General features: G+C 41.6%; 1 protein-coding gene across 2 annotated transcripts; it reads left to right on the top strand.

Moving 5' to 3' along the window:
* The first annotated feature begins 473 nt into the window (after positions 1-473).
* On the top strand, positions 474-18,913 carry dyrk1aa (dual-specificity tyrosine-(Y)-phosphorylation regulated kinase 1A, a). 2 transcript variants are annotated; one of them, XM_053516371.1, is made up of 13 exons: positions 474-875; positions 2,847-2,959; positions 3,072-3,141; positions 9,826-10,022; positions 10,463-10,582; positions 10,713-10,901; positions 11,019-11,166; positions 11,521-11,807; positions 12,030-12,176; positions 13,315-13,455; positions 15,021-15,324; positions 15,684-15,805; positions 15,971-18,913. In XM_053516371.1, the coding sequence occupies exons 3-13, from the start codon at positions 3,132-3,134 to the stop codon at positions 16,553-16,555; spliced, it is 2,250 nt and encodes a 749-aa protein (XP_053372346.1). In that variant the 5' UTR covers positions 474-875; positions 2,847-2,959; positions 3,072-3,131; the 3' UTR covers positions 16,556-18,913. The 2 variants fall into 2 exon arrangements, with proteins under 2 accessions (XP_053372346.1, XP_053372345.1); XM_053516370.1 differs by having other exon boundaries at positions 474-1,305.
* The last annotated feature ends 1,017 nt before the right edge of the window (positions 18,914-19,930 follow it).

Genomic DNA, 19,930 nt, shown 5'->3' with positions numbered 1-19,930 from the left:
AAATAGGGTGCCAATACATCACAGGGCAAACACCACACAGTGGGCCATTTGGGAACATAGCCCAATCTGTCTGCCTTTGGACAGAAGGAGGAAACTGGGGCATGCCAACTTGGGGAATCGAACCTGGACCCCGGTGGTGGCCAGGCAACAGCAACAGTGCTAACCACTACGCCACACCGTGCTGCCACACAGCTCATCATCATACTAAAAACAGGAAAGAAAATCTGAAGAACAGATTTTTACACAGGGAAGAACAGATTTTTAAGAAACACTCATGATTAAATAAATATTTTTATTAACCTGGTGTTAAAATCAAAAAGCTGTCACTGTACAATGACTGTACAATTTTTAAAAGGTTTAAAAGCATGTTTATTAAGATATAAAAAAAAATATTTAATTGTAATGCATTCAAAAACAGTGTTTATCTGAGCTTTGAAATTATAAGTAGTGATTTCATAAAATATTAATATAAAACTGCTGTGACTAAAAACTCCCGCTTGCCCTGAGCGCGTCCTCGAATTGAGTTAGCCACGCCCTTCGAAATGTACAATTGATTGGCAGTTTCTACGGCAACTCCAGGAACGTGTCTACGTCATGAGGTCATCCGGGAACTTCGCAGTTTGATTGACAGTCGTCATGGTAACGTTCTTACTCGGCTTCCATTTTGTTCCTTACTTTTTCTTCCGTGAAACATTTGCGGTCTGATTGCGCGCTGTGGATATTTAATCGACTCGAGTACAATCAATCCGTTTGATTATCGAGCGGATTCGCCTTCGCGTCGTGTTGAAGCGGATGAAGGCGAGGACGGTGGTTCGATGAGAGCGGCGGAAGCGGTTGGTCATGTCTGAGGTCCGCCGGGCCGGTCCGCTGCGCAGGTTTGGAACGCGCGCCATTTTGTAAAATTTACACAAAAAAGGAAGAAGTAGCTGGATGATGATGAGATCTCCCCCAAGAGACACGGCTAGCTCCTCATCTCTTAATATGATGTTTTTATCAATTATGAGTTTCAAATGCGTGTGTCTTGTAGCGTTATTACGCGACGCGCGTCACTGACAAGCCGATGCCTTCTCGACGAGGGTCAAAATGTAGCTGTGTTTCTGATCGGATAAGTTTGTGTTGACGGAGAGGCGCTGTTGATTTGGAAAGGAGTTGACACAAAGTCAGACGACTCAGGGCTGAAGCTTCATCGAACAATTAATTAATCTACAGGATTGTAATAAAAAAAGAAGATCGTCGGATCGTGTGTGTTTAAACGTATTAAGGATATTTTTTGCTCTCATCAACAGAGGGACGCGTAGCAACAAGGTAAGTTGTGCTGCATGAGTGATGAGGAGCTAAAGGATGTTAGCAGGCTGTGGTAGCTCACTGATTCCGATACAGTGAGAAGAAGCAGAGCGCTAATGGTTTCTTTTTTTTTGGCTGCCGGGCGGATCAATAACTCTTCGATCTGTTTGTGTTGTTCGGAGTTTATTTCGAAATTACAGTTTAGCAGAACGTAAGGAGGATACAATCCGTTTACGGAAATCGTGAATAATTATTTTTATTATCATTTTTTTACGCAGGCCGAGATGTTGGGAACGTTCGTTAGCTAGCTAACGTTAGCACGCTGAAAATATCCAGCTAATTGTATTGTACAATTTTAGCAAGTCATACTTTAGTTTCAGTGTCATGACTAGTGATATTAATGGAGGAATAATTCTAGTATTAATACAGAGACGGTTGTCCTCCCTGAGGTCAGCTTGAAGTTGTCTTTCTTAGCCTTTTTTTTGAGCGCGGCACTTAGCAAAACCCGGCTAAGTTAGTTAGCTTTAGCGCCCTATAGCTGGAGCGGGGTTTTTAGCCGGAGCGCTAATCTAGTCATGCTACCTGTGTGACAGCTTTTCTGGACACGGGTGCACTCAGGGTGATACACTGACGCGCTCAGACATTTCCGAATCAGGTCAGTAATCGTTTGACTCATCCTGTAGACACCAATGTAGTGAAAATGTCTTTGGAGTGTGACACGCCAAAGTTAAAGCGAGTTGAGTTTGGTGCTCGCAGGCTAGCCTGAACAACCTTGCTGTATTGTGATATACGTGGAGTAACTTTGATATCGACATGACTAGGTGGCTGTTCCCACCTTGTGCGTGTGTATTAATTGTAAAGGAGTGTAATGCGATGATGATTTAGGACTACCTGGCTAACTGTGACCATCTCTGTGTGTGTGTGTGTGTTTATGTGCAGCAGGTAGTCCATTTAAATTGTGCTTTGCTTCACTTCTGATGATTGATGATGATGATTATGATGACATTAGTGTTTGATTAATGGAGCTTTTAATGTAGACTTTTTTTTTATTATTACTAGACCTCTTTTGGGTTAGAGCCCCTGTGTTTTTGTTTACATCTGGATCAATGCACACAGTCAAAGTGGAGGTCTGTAAACGATCAGTGTGAGGCATCACCTTCATCATCTCTGTGTTACACACGTGAGCTGATCTTAAACACCTCAGAGATGCTGATGATGTCGAGTCCGTCTTTTCATCCATGTGAAGATTTCATGCGTGCCTCTGCTAATTATATAACAGTTGCTTATAGCCTCAAAATAGTAAAGTGTCCAGTGTTAGACGTGTCTATTCCTCCTGGGATATAGGGTTAATGTCTATTGCATAAGGCTTATGTGTTGCATAACACAACTCTTCCCTAACTAACTCAGGTTTGCTGTGTAGAAAGTTAGACTTGTGGGTGCAGATGTAAACCGGCTTCTTCTATTTCCACAGATGCACATTTATTTCTAAAACATTTCTCATTACTACCAATTGTAAATTTTAGCAAAGTAAATAAATGGCTCGTTCATCATCTTTCCTCCAGATCCACACCAATGATCGTGCAAGTTGAAGAGAAATCCGAACGTCGACCGTTGAGAGACCCTGCTGAGGAACCAGGGCTTTTCTCCCATATATACAACTTCGAAGTTGGCTCAGGTAACCTGGATTTTTCTTAGTTCATTTGCCTGGAGTAACACTTGAAACCTCTTCTTTTATAGAAAATGACGAGTTGGGCCGTGCTAATGTTTTCTGTTCTTTCCTGTTGTAGTGGACTGTGGTTTGCAGATGGACTCCTCTGCCAGAATGATATGAGATTTGCCAGAGGACGATGCATACAGGTTAGGCATTCTTTCTTTTGGTGCATTTCAAGGCTGATAAGGGCTAATATATATTTTTAATTATTATTTATTTATAATTTTTTTCACGAGCGTCTATGCATATTTGTCTCATATGTGTTAGAAAGTGAGAAATATTCAGCAGAAAGATGGTGTCTCCGGTTAAGTTTGTGTCCGTTGAACAGGATCAGATCCGTGTGCGATTGTGATCTGCGTAATCGCACCAGGATCCTCAGGGGTTGATATGGAGTCTAGAAAAGAGGTTTCTTTTGTACGCCCAAAGCTGAGCGTGTATTTGCCAGCCTTTTATTATAAGTGTGTGTTGGTGCTTGGGAGAGTTGTTAGGAACATGATGCCAGGTTTCTTGTGTTCAGATGAATCTGTGCCACTCAGTGTGCTGTATTGTTTGCTGTGGAGGCATTCAGAGATGCAGCCTTACTCGTGCCGGTCTTCCTGAGTGTTATTTAAATGAAATAAAAAAAATCTCCTGGAGAGCATCCAGCTTATCAGACCAGATATGTGTCTTTGATTAGTAAAGGAATTGTTTAGTTATTTGTGATCTGGAGTGGGGGGGAGGGTCATTTCTAGCAGAAGACTAAATCAGCTTTGCATGAAGTTCTCTATTTAGGGCAAACACACTTCTCAACTATAAATGTTTAAAAATATAGGCCATGCTCCCTCCTGGCAGCTGCCGCACATTTTCTGCTCCTGTCTCCAGGGTCAGCTATCCCGAGTTCCTTTCTCGGAGAAACTGATTCCGGGTTCCTAACCCGTGAGCTTTTCTGTCAGCAAATACTGTGTTAAACTGTGCTGGGAAATGTGTCAAAGTGCAATGCAATTTCATGCCTGTTACCCGTTTTCCTATTGGTTCATGCGCCGCCGCTTTGCCCTAGCAACAAAAGTGGGTTATTTGCATACTCTTTCCCGATTGGCTCCCACTCCTGCGCGGCAGCCAATGGCTCTCCGTCTTCCTGGTGGTAGGCTATGCTAATGAGGCACTGTTGCTGGGGGTTGAGAGGCGCCGGTTGCTAGTGTGCTTCTGGTGCATTGTGACTGCCTGGTGAGAGACGGTGATAAATGAGGACTTAATGATCTGCACAATTCCCTTTCACTGCAGACACGTTCAGTGTTTCAAAATGCCGCTCTTGACAACGTACGCAAGAGTGTGTGGCTATGTTAAATCGAGCAGTCGAAATCAGATTGCTACAGACCGACAAGAGGCAGTCGGTGAAGTTCCTGTTTTGTTTCATTGTTTGCTGTGCGTGATTCCTCGTCGATTCCCTGCGTGCACTCGGCTGACATGCGGGCACGCGCACAGCTTATTTTGCCCCCGTCTTTTTTTCTCTTTTTTTAAAATAATCATCAGTTCTTGAAAAAAAAAAAGTATGGTTTAATAAAGAGGTTCAAATGAACAATCCCCTTTGAATGTCAGATGACTTAACTGTTAAGGTGTGCGAGTGTGTATGGCCACGCCATTTCGTTTGTCTGATACAGTGTGATTCAATAATGTAATACTGTAGGGATGCTGGAGGATGGTTTGAGCTGTGGGTTTGTGTGTATGTGTGTGCGCTTGTGTTGTGTTTGTGTGTTGAGAGATGGGAAGTGTAGTTCTGTAACACCACTGTGTGTGTGTGTTCATTCCAAGTATAGATCCTGTGGTACTGTTGTTGAGCTCTTCGGTTTGGAGAGTGATGGAGAACCAGCTGAGTCATACGCACACACACACACACACGCACACACACACACACACACACACACACACACACACACACACTGCTCCAGTTGAGCTTGTTCTCTCCCTCATGTTATACAATGGCACCTGGCAAAAAGAGTGTGTGGCTGAGAGCGTCTGACTTCTCTTGTAGAAACTATTGTATGTTCTGTTGATATGGACCGTACCGTACTATCGTCCTGTGATATTCTGATCATGGGGACACAAAGATTAACTTAATATGCTAAACATGTCGACGTGCAAAAGTGTCACAGCCTTATGTAAGCAAACGTCTCACTGTTTCTTGATTTACATTTGCCGTAGGTAACATGAACATGTAGACACTATAGAAAAGTGATTACCAGAAAAAATTAAGGATTAAAGTATTATTTAAAAACCAGAAATGTGATCTGAAATGCACATATTTTCTTTGTTTTTACTAATTTAAGTAAAGCCTTTGATAATTTTACTAGAATCCTATAGGCGTGATTCTTACCAGTTGTTTCTGGTGGAAAGAAAGACATGCTCTAAAAGTTCCTGAATTAAAATAAATGCTTTGGTTATGGTTCATGAGCTAAAAAAATTTCGCCAAACAGCACGTAACCTTTAGTTTTTCCAGACATTCGAGCTTTTATGAGAATTTTGCTTCACAAAGACGGCTCTCACATGGGTTCTCTGGTCTCTTATTTTAAGACCATTTGCAATTTAACTGTTTTTTTTTTTTTCTCTCTCTGGTTTGGATTTATCTATATTGTGTCATAAACTGTACCCTGTGATGGATTGGCACCCCATCCAGGCTCTATTATGTCTGGTGCCCCAAAGGCCCATGGGATAGGATCCAGGCCTCTTGTAAAGGATAAGCAGTATAGAGAATGAGTGAAAGAGTGGGAGAGTCTAATAAACTATTATTGTATCTACAAGTCTGAAGTCATTAAAAAAATATATTATCATTTTAAGTAGGGATGCACCGAAATTTCGGCCGCCGAAAATTTTCGGCCGAAATAGCATTTATCAATGCATTTAGCACTGAAGCATTGCCAAATGCATACTTTTAAAACGGTACCGGTGCCTGAACCGATACTTTACAAAAGCCACAAAATGATAGTGGATGACTCAAAAATACATTTTTATTGAACAAAAAATTGAATGCTTAAAATTTAACAATATATTAAAAGTTTAAAGTATATATGAATATATAAATACTCTGTTGTAGTACTACTAGTACTAGCTGGAAATCCATAATTATAAACAGAATCCATGTTACATTAGTATCTTACAAATAGTTAGCATGAATGCAAGACTTGCATTTTGTAATTAAGATTACATTAGCCTACGACTAACCTGCGGAAAGGCTGCTGTCGTCATCATAATCGGTGGACTCCTTTTTGCTACGGTTGGTATGACTGGGTCTGGGCTCTTCCACACCGATAGTGTCAGCTGCTGTCCGCAAGCTATCAAACACGGTGCCTCCCTCTGCTTTTAAGTTTATTCCGTGTGCCCTCAAATGTTTTATTGGATTTGACGTGTTTCCCCCTTTACACACAACTGCTATAAAACATTTGCTGCACGTTGCGGTGTCGGAATCCTTTCTTGTGAAATACAGCTACACTTTCAACTGTTTAGTTTTAGGCATTTTAACGAAAGTTTAATTTAGCAAGCTAAGATAGCGGTAGACCTCCTGCTGCTGTCAGAGCGAGTGTAACGTTAGCTGCTGTATTCAAGCGCATCTCGGATGGTCTCTCATTTCCTGATGATTAGTGCTTTTACTTTTTTATTTATAATAAACTTTTAATTTACAAAAATATATGAACACAGAGAACAAATATTTCAATCGCCAGTTCAGACATTTAAGTGGCACCGAAATGACGCACCAAAATTTGCCTTCTGTTTCGGTCCGGTACATACCGGTTATATAGGTTTTCGGTACCCAACCCTTACTAACAGTGGTGAAAGTTTGCAATTCTTACCACTACCATGTAACCAAAGGTAAGGAGAATAAACCATGGAGGCAGTGGACAGTCCTAAAAAACTTCCCTTTATAGTTTTACTCATTTCACTGTTAAATATCAGCTAACGTCCTAGTGTGCTATGTAGACTGTACAATCCCTTGTCCCACACACCAAATAGTGTCCTCAATCAGGGATAAGAGAGGGATTGGGAATTCAGTCTTGTGTTGGAAGCTAGTTAGCTTTCTAGCTCGTGTTAGCCGTGAACAGAAAACAAGGATGGTTCAGAGGCAATTGGGAACAATGTAGAAGCAAAGTTTTGTTTAGTATGACATATCGAATATGTTTCCTTGCTGAAAATGCTTCAGTGACTGGTTTTGAACACAGGCCAGGCTACTTTTTACTTTTACCCAGGCTGGTGATCGGCAGTTAGTGTAATTCCTGATTGTTGATGCGGAGTGATGCATGTTCCAGTGCTGTTGTGTATTAGGATGATTATATTAACGCGTATTGCAATTTAAACAGTGATGTTGAACTATGAAATGTACCATTTGTATTTTATTTATTTATTATTATTCTTTTTTGATTCTCTCCCTAATTTAGTCGTGTCCAATTCCTCCCCGTAATGCTCCCACATTAAGGCTACTACTACCACTCAGTCGGGAGGGCTGAAGACTATCACGTGTTTCCTCCGATCCATCTTTTCAAACTCCTCCCTTGCGCATCACTGGGAGCGCCGTAACACACACGGAGGACAGCGCTATCTGCTGCTTGTGCAAGCTCACAGACGGCCCCTGATTGGCTGTAGAGCCGTAATTAATGTGGGAGCGCCAAGTATCTCTCATCCCTCCCCTCTGAGAGAGCTCTGCCAATCAGCGCTCTCTAGACCTCTGGCTGTGAGAGGTTACAGCATCACCCAGGAATTTAACTCGCGATCTCCGGATGATGGGGCGAGCAATTTAGCACTTTATGATCTCCTTAAGAGAATGTTTGCCTTTATAAACTAAAAAATATAAAAAAATATAAACAAACTATTTTATTGAAAAACTCATAAATAAACGACTATGCGTATGTTTTTTGGAATGTTGGTCGATCCACATGCCACTTGGGCGTTATTCTCTCCCCACTTTGGAGGTATATCCATCATTTCTGTGGCAGTTACTTGAGGGGTCTAGTTGCCAGCTTGACGCGTGATTGTCGTTCACACACAATACTGAAAATTTGTGAACGCCAGTTAGACTAGCCTGCATGTCTGAACTGTCGGAGGAAACCGCAGTACCTGTATGAAACCTACTAAGCATGGGGAGAACATGCAAATTCCTACTCACAGAACCTTAGGCGGGAATCGAACCCGGACTGTGGAGGTGTGCCTAGCACTGTGCAGGGCAACAGTGCTTGCGATTTCAATATTTATACTATTAATTGTGCAGCATTTGAACTGTTGTATAATGCGTATTATAAAGATGTGTTTACATATCATGAAATGCGTTTGGTATGTATGGAGATCAGTAGTGAGCTCATGCACCTTTTCTGTTTAATTTTGGATGGGGGAAAACAAGCCTTGACTCATGGACAGCAAGTATTAAACCTCGGGAAAAACTTTCCGGAAGAAAGCTTATATTTGCCTTGAATCTATGTATAAGTTCCCCTGCGGTGGATTGGCACCCCGTCCTTTGTGTACTTCGTCTCCTGGCCCGAGTCTTCTGAGATGAGATAAGCTCAAGACTTCCTGTGACCCTAAACAGTATAAAGAATGAGTGAATGACTGAGTGTACGTATAATGTATTTTGCCGTGCCCCCAGTATTACTTCAACTTGTTTGGTATGATTTTTATATTTGCAAATCAAACATGTTCTACATGGCGTTAATATTTCTATGTAGCTTGTAGAATCAGCATTGAAATAACTCAAAGTGACCACATTAAATAGCAGGTATTAAATGGTGGAAGTTACGATCATAAGCTATAGAGCTTCTGGATTGTTTAAATTAATTCAGTTGCAGTGATAAATGTTGACACAGAAGAAATGCATTATTAAGTGCACAACCCACTAATCCACATGTTATAAAATTTATTACGTGTGTGTGTATATATATATATATATATATATATATATATATATATATATATATATATATATATATAAAATGATAATTATAATTCATTAAAAATACATTTTTTATATTTTTATAATTTCTTTATTATTATATTATGTTTTTGTTCACTGAATCCTTATATTCCCCTCAAATACAAACTTTAACTCTAAATACAACAATGAATGAATAAAAGTATGTAGGACGTCTGCTTATAAAGGACTAAAGCAAGTGCTGGGCATATTCTTATGACAAAAGCATGATCGCACGCTCCTGTTTTAGGTCTGTGCTTTTTTGGATGTGCTGTAACCTGATAGGTGGTTACGAAGGCAGACCCAGCTCGCTAAAGAAGATATTAGACCTTCCTGGCATTGGCAGGAATCGAGCATGCTCAGTTATGTTGTGATATAGCATTTCTTTGGTCTGTTGCAAGCACTCTCAAGTTATGAGAGAAGACAATAACGGCCCTCTAACTATTTATCATTTTACCTCTAGAGGGCACTAACTGGGAGTGTTGTTTGGGTCACCACAAACTAGTACTATGTTGGTATAGTGGTCTGGTCTCTGGGTTTGTCTGGCTTTCCTGCTGTGATGCAGGTCATGAAGGACTGGATTATAGGCAGTCGTGATGGATAGTAGAGTAAAAACCTGTGTACCTGTGGGCTTTTTTTTGTAGTTCCTTATATCTTGGGACTACGGCTGTATTCAAGATATAATCCTTAGGATGTATCCTAAAGTTGATATATTGTTAAATCAGTTTTCCTCGCCATAGTTCTCAAGGCATTGCTTGCCCTTGTAATCGATCCTATGCTGTCAGTGTCTAAATGTGAGTTGGTGTGTTTCAGTAATGTAATATTGTTGTTAATACTGCATCTCACTTGTACTGAATTGACCTCCCGGATCTATTATCCTGATTCTGTTATGTGTGCGTCATTACAGGAGGAGAGACCTCAGCATGCAAACCCTCGTCTGTCCGGCTTGCTCCCTCGTTTTCGTTCAATGCGGCAGACGTGCAGATGGCTGCGCAGATGCCCCATTCTCACCCGCCGTTCAGTGACGGCCACCAGGCAAGCGCTGACGCGCCGGCCCCAGTGCTGCCTTACGGCCCCCAGGCCCCGCAGCTCAACACCACCCAGGTATACACACACACACACGAGCGCACATACACCATATATAGTACATGAGGCCCTGACCACTCTGTGTGCTTTTATACACTAAACATGAATCTATGATAATGTATTTATCTACAGCTTAATATGATACACTTATTCTGTGCACACATCCTGTGATATAGAATGGCTTCCTTAATTCTACACGTACCCACAGTTAATCCATTTTACAGCCATACTTTCTTTATACTATCTCTCAATTTTTATTTAATTCTACCTTGTTGAATAATAGGCAACATTTAATAGTTTTTTTTATTTTTAAGGCTTGATGCCTTAAAATGTTGTTGGATGTTATAAACAGGAACTTAAAACAAATATTTTGACATTGTCAGGATTTACAAAAGACTGAATTTAGACCCAAACAGTGATGGTATGATGGGTGTAATCGTGTGTGTGTGTTTGATCAGGTGACTGCTGATGTGGTGATGTTACAAAGGCGGATCCCCCAGTGCTTTCGGGATCCGGCCACAGCTCCCTTAAGAAAGCTCTCCATCGAATTGATCAAAACTTACAAACACATCAATGAGGTGAGGGCGCGAACCCTGACACTACTCACATGACAGTGAATGGCTTGTACTAAAGCTTGTGTTGCGAGCCGATTCATGCATGAGTTGCTAACTTCGATTATTATTTTTAATTTTTTTTTCCTGCTTTCAGGTTTACTATGCAAAAAAGAAGCGACGGCATCAACAGGGACAGGGGGAAGACTCTAGTAATAAGAAAGAGAGGAAAATTTACAACGATGGTTATGACGACGACAACTTCGACTACATTGTTAAAAATGGCGAGAAATGGTTGGATCGCTATGAAATTGATTCATTAATAGGCAAAGGCTCCTTCGGACAGGTGGGTGTGAATCAAGACTAGTGTTCTGGAAAAAATGAGATTCGACAGTCCTGGATGAACAAATTCTGCATGGTCATAAACCGACATTCAGTGGTGTTTGTCTCTCCCTGCTGGCAGGTTGTGAAGGCCTACGACCGCTTGGAGCAGGAGTGGGTTGCCATTAAGATCATAAAGAATAAAAAGGCTTTTCTGAATCAAGCACAGATTGAAGTTCGGCTCCTGGAGCTCATGAACAAGCATGACACGGAGATGAAATACTACATAGGTAACACATCTTTGTTTTAAATGACATCTCCAACATATCGAGAGTGTGCAGTCTGTGAGAGCTGTAACTGACTACAGTGTTAAACAGCCACTGATCACTGTTGTATTGTAGGCCAGAGAAGACCAGCTTAGCTACTACTTACTTTTGATGGCTGGTGCTGCCATCTAGTGTTTTTGTAAAATAAAAAAAAAATAAAAGGCTTGGTCATCAAGTTTAAACCGTTTGTTAACATTTATTTGAGATTTAAGACCAGATGTTTATATGTGTAAAATTATTAGTTTGGATTTTATGTGTAATATGTTTATCCTTGTTATATTGACGTCCACACCCGTCTCCGCTGTTCTCTGTCCTCAGTTCACCTAAAGCGTCACTTCATGTTTCGGAACCACCTCTGTCTGGTGTTCGAGATGCTGTCCTACAATCTGTATGACCTGCTTCGTAACACGAATTTCCGTGGGGTATCGCTCAACCTGACGCGGAAGTTTGCGCAGCAGCTGTGCACGGCACTGCTCTTCTTGGCCACGCCTGAGCTCAGCATCATCCACTGTGACCTTAAGCCTGAGAACATCCTGCTCTGCAACCCCAAGCGATCAGCCATCAAGATCGTCGACTTTGGCAGCTCCTGCCAGCTGGGACAACGGGTGTGTGACCAGGGCCTTAGTCACTGGTTATTTTATTGAACTCCTGTATTTTATGCTTGTGATGCTTTTGTATCTGTCTAGTGCTGACGTGTTTAATAATAATCAAGAGGGAAAGCACTGAGAATCTGGGAAAGGTCAGAGAAAAGGGGCAGATAGTTTGATGATTTGGTCTGATTTAATCTTGCGTAAGCATTAAAATCCTTTTCTCTTCTACAATTTCAGATATACCAGTATATTCAGAGCCGCTTCTACCGCTCCCCTGAAGTGCTGCTGGGCATGCCGTACGACCTGGCTATAGATATGTGGTCACTGGGCTGCATTCTGGTGGAGATGCACACTGGAGAGCCTCTGTTTAGTGGAGCCAATGAGGTACACATCATTACAACGTGCATGCTATCTCTAGACCCCGGAGACGAGATTTAAACATGTCTTAATATTAATTTCACGTAACTTGTTTGTTCATGGAGTGTTTAGTTGCATAGTTTAGTTGCATGGTCATGTAGCAAAGTGGCAACCATGTCATCTTAAAAAAAAAAAAAAAAGATCATTGTTTGCTGCATCTATGTCATGCATACAGTTTGCAATAAAACAGTTATTATGTGCTTCTTTCTACATAAAACCTATTTACCTCAAAATCACCTTATGTATGTAAAGGTGTGCGCAGGTGTTTAAAATGATTAGAGCTACACTTTATTTACATTTGGGCATTCGGCAGACGCTCTTATCCAGAGCGACTTAAATTTTTATCTCATTACACATCTGAGCAGTTGAGGGTTAAGGGCCGCGCTCAAAGGCCCAAAAGTGGCAACTTGGTGGTTGTGGGGTTTGAACCTGGGATCTTCCAAACCGTAGTCCAATGCCTTATCCACTGAGCTACCCCTGGCCTCTATAAGAAGACAGACATGGGCGAATGTTCGTCTGAAGCATTTTTATTTTCATTTTTAATGTTTATTTTAATTTCACAGTTGATAATAATAAAAAAAAAGTATTTGATTGCAGTATTCATATGGAGGTAACAGAGGTGAAGATGTTGAGGTCCTTTTTGGGAGTGACAAGGATGGATAGGATTGAGAATAAGTTTGTGAATATATCAGTAAAAGGATGCTGAGGTTGGAACTGCCAGGCAGGAGGTCTAGAGGAAGATCAGAGAGGAGATTTATGGAGTGAGAGAGGACATGAAGTTAGTTAGTGTGAGAGAAGAGGATGCTGAGAATAGGGTTAGATAGAGGCAGATGATTCGCTGTGGCGACCCCAGAAAGGGAACAGCCGAAAGACAAAGAAGATGATTCAGAGTGTAATTTACAGATATAAAGTATATAATGAAATAATTAATTGTTGTTAACACACATAATACATGCTAGATAAAGTAGATACTTAAATTTAAAAGGTAATTTACTAGTGACGTATATCATTTCATAGTCTTTCCTAATGATTATTAAGAAAATGAAAGTGAATCTAGAGCTCTTATTTATATATGATTTGTGTGACACTTTTTTTTTTCCTCCAGGTGGACCAAATGAATAAAATAGTGGAAGTTTTGGGGGTCCCTCCCAGTCATATACTGGAACAGGCACCAAAAGCAAGGAAGTTCTTTGAGAAGATGTCTGATAGCACGTGGTGCGCAAAGAAGACCAAAGATGGAAAAAGGGTTGGTTTTTACCATCAAGTGTTATTAAATACAAATAATAATAAACCATTAAGTGTTGTTAAATAAAAATAATAATAAAAAAGTGCTTTCCAACAACAAACCGCAGCCAGTCATTAGTCACATTACCTGGTTTATCAGTTTTGACCTCTGTATCATTAAGTGTCTTCAGACTAGGGCTAGACGATAAAACGATAATGATATGTATCGCGATAGACACGTGATCGATATCAATAAAAAATGTGTTCGATAAATTTTTATTCTTTTTCGGAAGAAAAAAGAGGTGGCGAAGCTAGTTTGGTTGCTGTCATGCGCACTCGTTCTGTGACCGGCACTAGGACCCTGAAGTAGTACGGTCGCGATTCAGGAAGTATAAAAGGAGACAAGATGGCGCTTCACATCGCTAAGTCATTGAGTCTGCCCATGCTGTTTTCGACGCTTCGCCGGATCTTATGTGATTTTGGGTTCAATTCCTGATTGAGTGTGTGTTGCTAGAACGCGGTGTTAGCTTCTCCGCTTTATTTTGTCGTTTCTCGCGGCAGCGCAACAGCTGGTTAATTCATGCCCATGCAGTGATGGGAAAGACAACCGAGTCGATGCATGTCCATTCTTTTAATTTCTGCGTTGTCGGGCGATATTACAAACTTCCGGGTGGATTCCGTACTTAAATCAAACCAAAAACTACTAAAAGAAAACTGGTTCAGGCTCTATATTCCAGCTCATCTTACATTTCCGCGTTTACGCACAATGGACTGCATTACCCACAAAGCATTGCCTGCACTGGACTACACTTCCGTAAACAGCTGCTGTAAAATCAACCTCTCTCCTGCAATAGCGGGTATAATTGTGTAAACTCTTGCTCTCGGCGTGAGAGAGTTCTTACAATTGCGTGGTTATCCTGCCTGTTCGCGCTATTTCCGCGTTTGGATTTACCGTCCATGCTAAAAGGGCTAACTGCTAGTCTTCTGGTCCGCTTCTGGTTGCCCGTGACAGTTGCATTAACAAAGGCACTCGCTCTCTGGTAACCTAGCAACGTAGGGAGTGATACACTAACGTCAATCATGTAACAGTATCACGTTTGGTTGCGCCATGTTGTTGTCTCATGCTGGTCTGCTGGATTCCTCTTTAAAAGCAGAAAATGCACTTATTTTATTACACTTTATTAAGCATTTCTTACATTTTCTTTCATTTTGCACTGTAAATGTTGAGATAATTAAGTGTTCATTGTGACTTTAGACTTATGTTTACATTTTAATTATTTGAGTTTTCCATGGTTATTGACATTTCTGTCTTAATAACTGAGAGGACTATGATCAAAGGAAGGTTAAGTTTAAAATAAAAATGTTTAAATGTAATACATTTTTCTCCTGCTCTTTATTTTAAATGGGTCATAAAAATATCAATAATTATCGATATCGACCGATATGAAACACTATCATGATAGTTTTCAGCCATATCGCCCAGCCCTACTTCAGACAAATATAAACTGCACAGCTACAACAACTTCTTGGAATTTTTTTTTTTTAGTTTTGAATACTACTTATCCCTTTGTTTGTTTGTTTTTGCAGTATAAGCCGGCAGGCTCACGTAAACTGCACAATATTCTGGGTGTGGAGGCCGGAGGGCCAGGCGGCCGGAGGGCTGGCGAGTCGGGCCACGCCGTCGCAGACTATCTGAAATTCAAGGACCTGATCTTGCGGATGCTGGACTATGACCCGAAGAGCCGCATCCAACCGTACTATGCGCTGCAGCACAGCTTCTTTAAGAAGACTGCTGACGAGGGCACCAACACCAGCAGCAGTGTGTCTACAAGCCCGGCACTGGAGCAGTCTCAATCTTCTGGAACCACGTCTAGCACCTCCTCCAGCTCGGGTACACCACTGCAGACATCACACTTGTATGCTTAGGCTTTTACTGAAACTGTAAGGTGTTTACTGCCTATAGTATGGATACTACTATCTTTGATTCTCTTTATGGTCACTGTTTCTTGCTTTTGTCTCTTTGCTGCTCGAGTCTGTGTGATTTTGTTCATTTTGTATTTCTATCCAACATCATTCTTTTTTTCTTTTGTAAAGTGTGACAACTCTTGTTTATTTTACTGACAGTTTATATAATACTGTTACTGTCAGTGGGTAAATAACATTAACCATAATTTTCAGAACTTTAGTCAGTCAAAACTAGAACTAAAGTGTGTATTAAGCCAAATAAAAGTGCATTTGATCCATTCTCAGGAGGTTCTTCTGGAACGAGCACCAGTGGGCGTGCCCGCTCTGATCCTACCCATCAGCATCGGCTAAGTGGAGGCCATTTCAGTGCTGCTGTAGGAATGGACTGTCACAACCTCTGCCCTCAGGTACAAATAAACGAGCATGCATGTGTTACTCAGCCTCATTAATCATGGTCATGAAGATAGACTCTAGACTCTTATATCAGTTAATGACTTGATACTGAGTCCGCCAAGATGGTCGGGAACATAGAGCTTCTTATTTCATTTTATCTAATTTGCTGTGTGTCTCAGGCAAGGCAGGCGTTTGGGCCCTCCCTGGGTTGGGTGGGTGGAGATGGGCTCCAGCAGGCAGCCGGAGAGACTCATCCAGTCCAAGAGACCACGTTCCACTTGCCTCCCCATCAGCCCAAACCCCTCCACCCACACAGCTCTCATCACCATCACCATCATCCCCACGCCCATCACGGTCAGCACGGGCAAGGCCCGGCACGCCCACGCCCTCGCATCTACTCGCCCTCACACAGCGGCGCCTCCACGCAGGACTCCATGGAGGTTTCGCATGGCCACTTGTCCATGACCTCGCTGTCTTCCTCGGCCTCGTCCTCATCTACATCCTCGTCGTCTACAGGCAACCACCACCATCACCACCCCCACCAGGCCTACCAGAGTCGCCCGCTGCCACTAGGCATAGGCTACGGGCACGCCTTTTCCAACCCACGCCAGGAAACTGGCACAGCCGGACACGCCGCATACCCACTCTCTACGAACTCGGGCTACATAGCCGAGACTCATATGGGCCTGCGCCAGGGCCTGGACCGTGAGGACTCGCCCATGGCTGGTGTATGCGTGCAGCAGAGCTCAGTGGCCAGCTCCTGACTACGCTGAGAGGACCGCTTTTCCCCCCTCTGTGTGTGTTGGTTTTTTTGTTTTGTTTTGTTTGTTTGGTTTTTTAATTTTTTTTAAAGAAATACGCTGGTGTTTTTTTTTTTTTGTTTTTTTTTTTTGTTTTTTTGAATAAGTGCATAGAGATTAAAAAGCTGCTGTAAAAGAGAAGGGGAGATGACGACTGACGCCGCGTACGCGCTCAAAACTCTTCTCTGCTCACTTGCTGGAGGCCTCTGTTTCAGTCAGTTACCTTTTTTTGGCTTGGAACATTTTTCAACTGAATTTCATTTTATTATTAAAAGATGATATAATCATACATTATTTCCTTTTCACTCAGCTCTTTTTAAATTGAGTATTAACATATGCACCTTCCTGGCAGCCGTGAAATTAAGTTTCCATTTAAGGTCTGGGAGAAGGTCCAGTGGTCTTGAAAATGGACGATTCTCTGCCTGTAGTCACCCAGAAATCCAATGTGGTTTAAAAACAACAGAAAATCTTTACCAACGGTTACTCTTTCAACTGCCATTTTTTTCCTTCTTTTTTTCAACAGGCTTGTGTTTTTTCATGTGCAATTCTGAGTGTAGAAGAGCAGCAGCACTAGAGAGAGCAGGCATGCTGTATAGAGGGCGCAAGTGTCTCCTTTAAAAGGCAGAGTGTGGGGCGTCTCTCCCGTAGAGGGTGCAGTTTTGCGTCTCGCTCCTGGGCTGTGTGTGTCCGAGAGCAGCAGTCTACTGGTGTTTCTGTTTGGTGACGAGCTCTAGAGTGGGCAGTGGAGCGGGCAGGAGCCTTGTACTGGGCAGCGGTGGACAGCACGTTTGAAAAATGGCCTTATCACGCACTGAATGAAGAGAAGCTGGACATTTACCCTTAAACTGGGGAAGATAGCTTTCCTGTATTTTTTAAAAATCTGGAATACACATATGTCTTTACACATGATAAATAGGAATCAGAGTATGAAAGTGGTTATTTGAGGCCTTCCTTATCTAGAAATCTACTATTTGGGAGTCTTTTTTTAATTATTATTCCCCCTTTCTTTTTTCTTCTGGCCTTGTTAATTAATTCACAGAAGTAGTATTGCAAGTTGAATGGAAACAGCTACTACCATGTCCCTTACTGCTTTTTTTTTTCTTGCTTTCACTTCTTTGCTTTATTTTACTTTCATTGTTTTTCAGCATGTAATTTACTTTTAAGCCTCTGCACTTTTTTATTTTATTTTAATTTTTGTTTTAAACCCTGGAAATCTTAACATGCAGACGTTTGTGTGACTGCTTATTTTGCCTCACAATTATGCTGTGAATTTTAGGAGAGTTTATTTTCCCTTTTGATAATTTATTGTACCAAAGCAGTTTTTTTATAGCACATAGATGTCTGTAACCAATAATGTAGCAGTTGTGCACTTTGAAACAAGGTGTATCAGATTTTTTTTTTTTATGTCAGTAAAATGGCTGTATCTATTGCTTTATTGAAACTGGAACTGTTGTCAATGCGGCATATTTACTGAGAGCTGGATACCGAACAGTATCCGTCCCCCACCCCCCTTTTTTGATACAGGAAAATCATGTAAAACAACAGAAACACACCTCTTGTGTTGTAGAATTTAGTTTTGCTTCATTCTTTGAGGTGGAGGGAGGGTCGATGCCCGTGCCGTTGGCTGCTCTGCGGGTTCCAGGGTAGCCACTGAGCAACTCGACGTGAGGACAAGGAGAAGCGGTGCGATGCGTGATCCAGTTAGACGCCGGGTTTCTGAGGTGCCTCGTTTTCTGGGTTCCACTGCCTTAAGTGTACAGCACCGTGCTCTCATGAACATACCGTGCCGAAAGTGCACCGAGCGAAATGTACAGCCCCTGCCTGCTCAGCAAGCGATTTTGTGAGTTCAGATCCAACCTTCACAAGCTCAGATGAAAGAGGTTGTTCCAGCTCGGGCTCTTGGTGGCTCAGGAGTTTAGGGATGATGTGTGTGAGCACAGCCTGTTCTACTAAAGTCGTCTCTCTATCGCTTTTACTTCTCCTTTTTTCGCTTTTTCACTGAAGGTTTCTTCATATCCCGTCCTGCTTTCAAGCTCCCCTCTCTCTCTCTCTCTCTCTCTCTCTCTCTCTCTCTCTCTCTCTCTCTCTCTCCACGTGAGTGTGATTGATGCCTATAAATACAAGGTAAATGGTCCTATAGGGTTCTTGTTCTTGGCCAGCAGCAAAGGACAGCTAATGGGAGGAGTCCATGGAAAAAGAAGAAGAAAAAAAAGAAAAAAAACCCCAGGCTTCAGGTGTTTACTTTGTGACCCCATTTTAATAGCTGAAATAGAATTTATGTACATATTTATATTTTTTTAAATAAAGGAAGTTTAGAACTCACTACTTTTTTCCTAATGGTATTTTGAGTACATTTAAGTCAGCTTGGTGACCATGCAGTGGAACTCTGTGGTAGTCAAATGGGTATCAGTGCTTCCAGCCCAAAGTAGTTGACAATGCCAGTACAAATGCAAAACTCTAGGGTTTAAATCTAACAGGAGAGTAGATCTTCATACCTTAAATATAATAGACAGGGTATAGTGTGTGGATGTGTGTCTACAAATCCGAATGACGGCAGTGTTTTCATATATTCGTATACATAAGAGATTATGTATGCCTAGTACAGGAGATATTTTTGTTGTGTTAATTTGGCACACGCTTCAATAAATGGTTCCATGTGAAAACTGAATGTAGGCTATTGCTGGAGGTGCATGTAGCAAAGTGCACAGCGGTCTTTTTTTCAACAGTTCGAACCGCGCATCCTTGATAAACATCGGCTCTTCACTCCGAGTCCCATAACTGCGACTACCCCAGGACGAGCGCAAAGCCCCACTGCGGCTTTCCCCTCCCTGCCCCGATCCCCGGCCACGCCCACTTTAGAGTCTCCACTTTTTCCTCCCTTTGGTTCCAGGACATCTGGTGTGCACTGCAGAGCTGAACAGCATGACAGAAGGATAAGTACCTTTTATCCACAGATTGTACGATCAGGACTTTCTGTGTAAAGTAAAATGTTACTGAGAGGCAAAAATGGACAAACCCTTTGTACTATATTCAAGCGGTCTTATGTATGACATAAAAAAGTTGCTTAACTTTTGCTTGTCTCTTGTTTTTGTGTTGTCTAACTTTTAGATGCAGATTTGCCTTTTTCCTCAGGTGGTCTCTGTTACAGAATTTGCAAGCAAGAAGAGAAAAGGAAGGAGATTTACGTTCACTTTGCCTGTGAAGGGTAAAATGGATAGAAAAGTTATGACACATTGACAAGATTTCAAAAATTTCTGTCATTTAAACTTCAGTATATGGTTTTAAAAGTATTATTACAGCCCTAATAACAGCTTTAAATGATATAAAGTGAATTAAATC

The sequence above is a fragment of the Clarias gariepinus genome, chromosome 17, assembly GCF_024256425.1.
Source record: "Clarias gariepinus isolate MV-2021 ecotype Netherlands chromosome 17, CGAR_prim_01v2, whole genome shotgun sequence".
Lineage (NCBI taxonomy): Eukaryota > Metazoa > Chordata > Actinopteri > Siluriformes > Clariidae > Clarias > Clarias gariepinus.
Note: the sequence above shows the minus strand (reverse complement) of the source record. Positions and strands in the feature narration are given on the sequence as shown.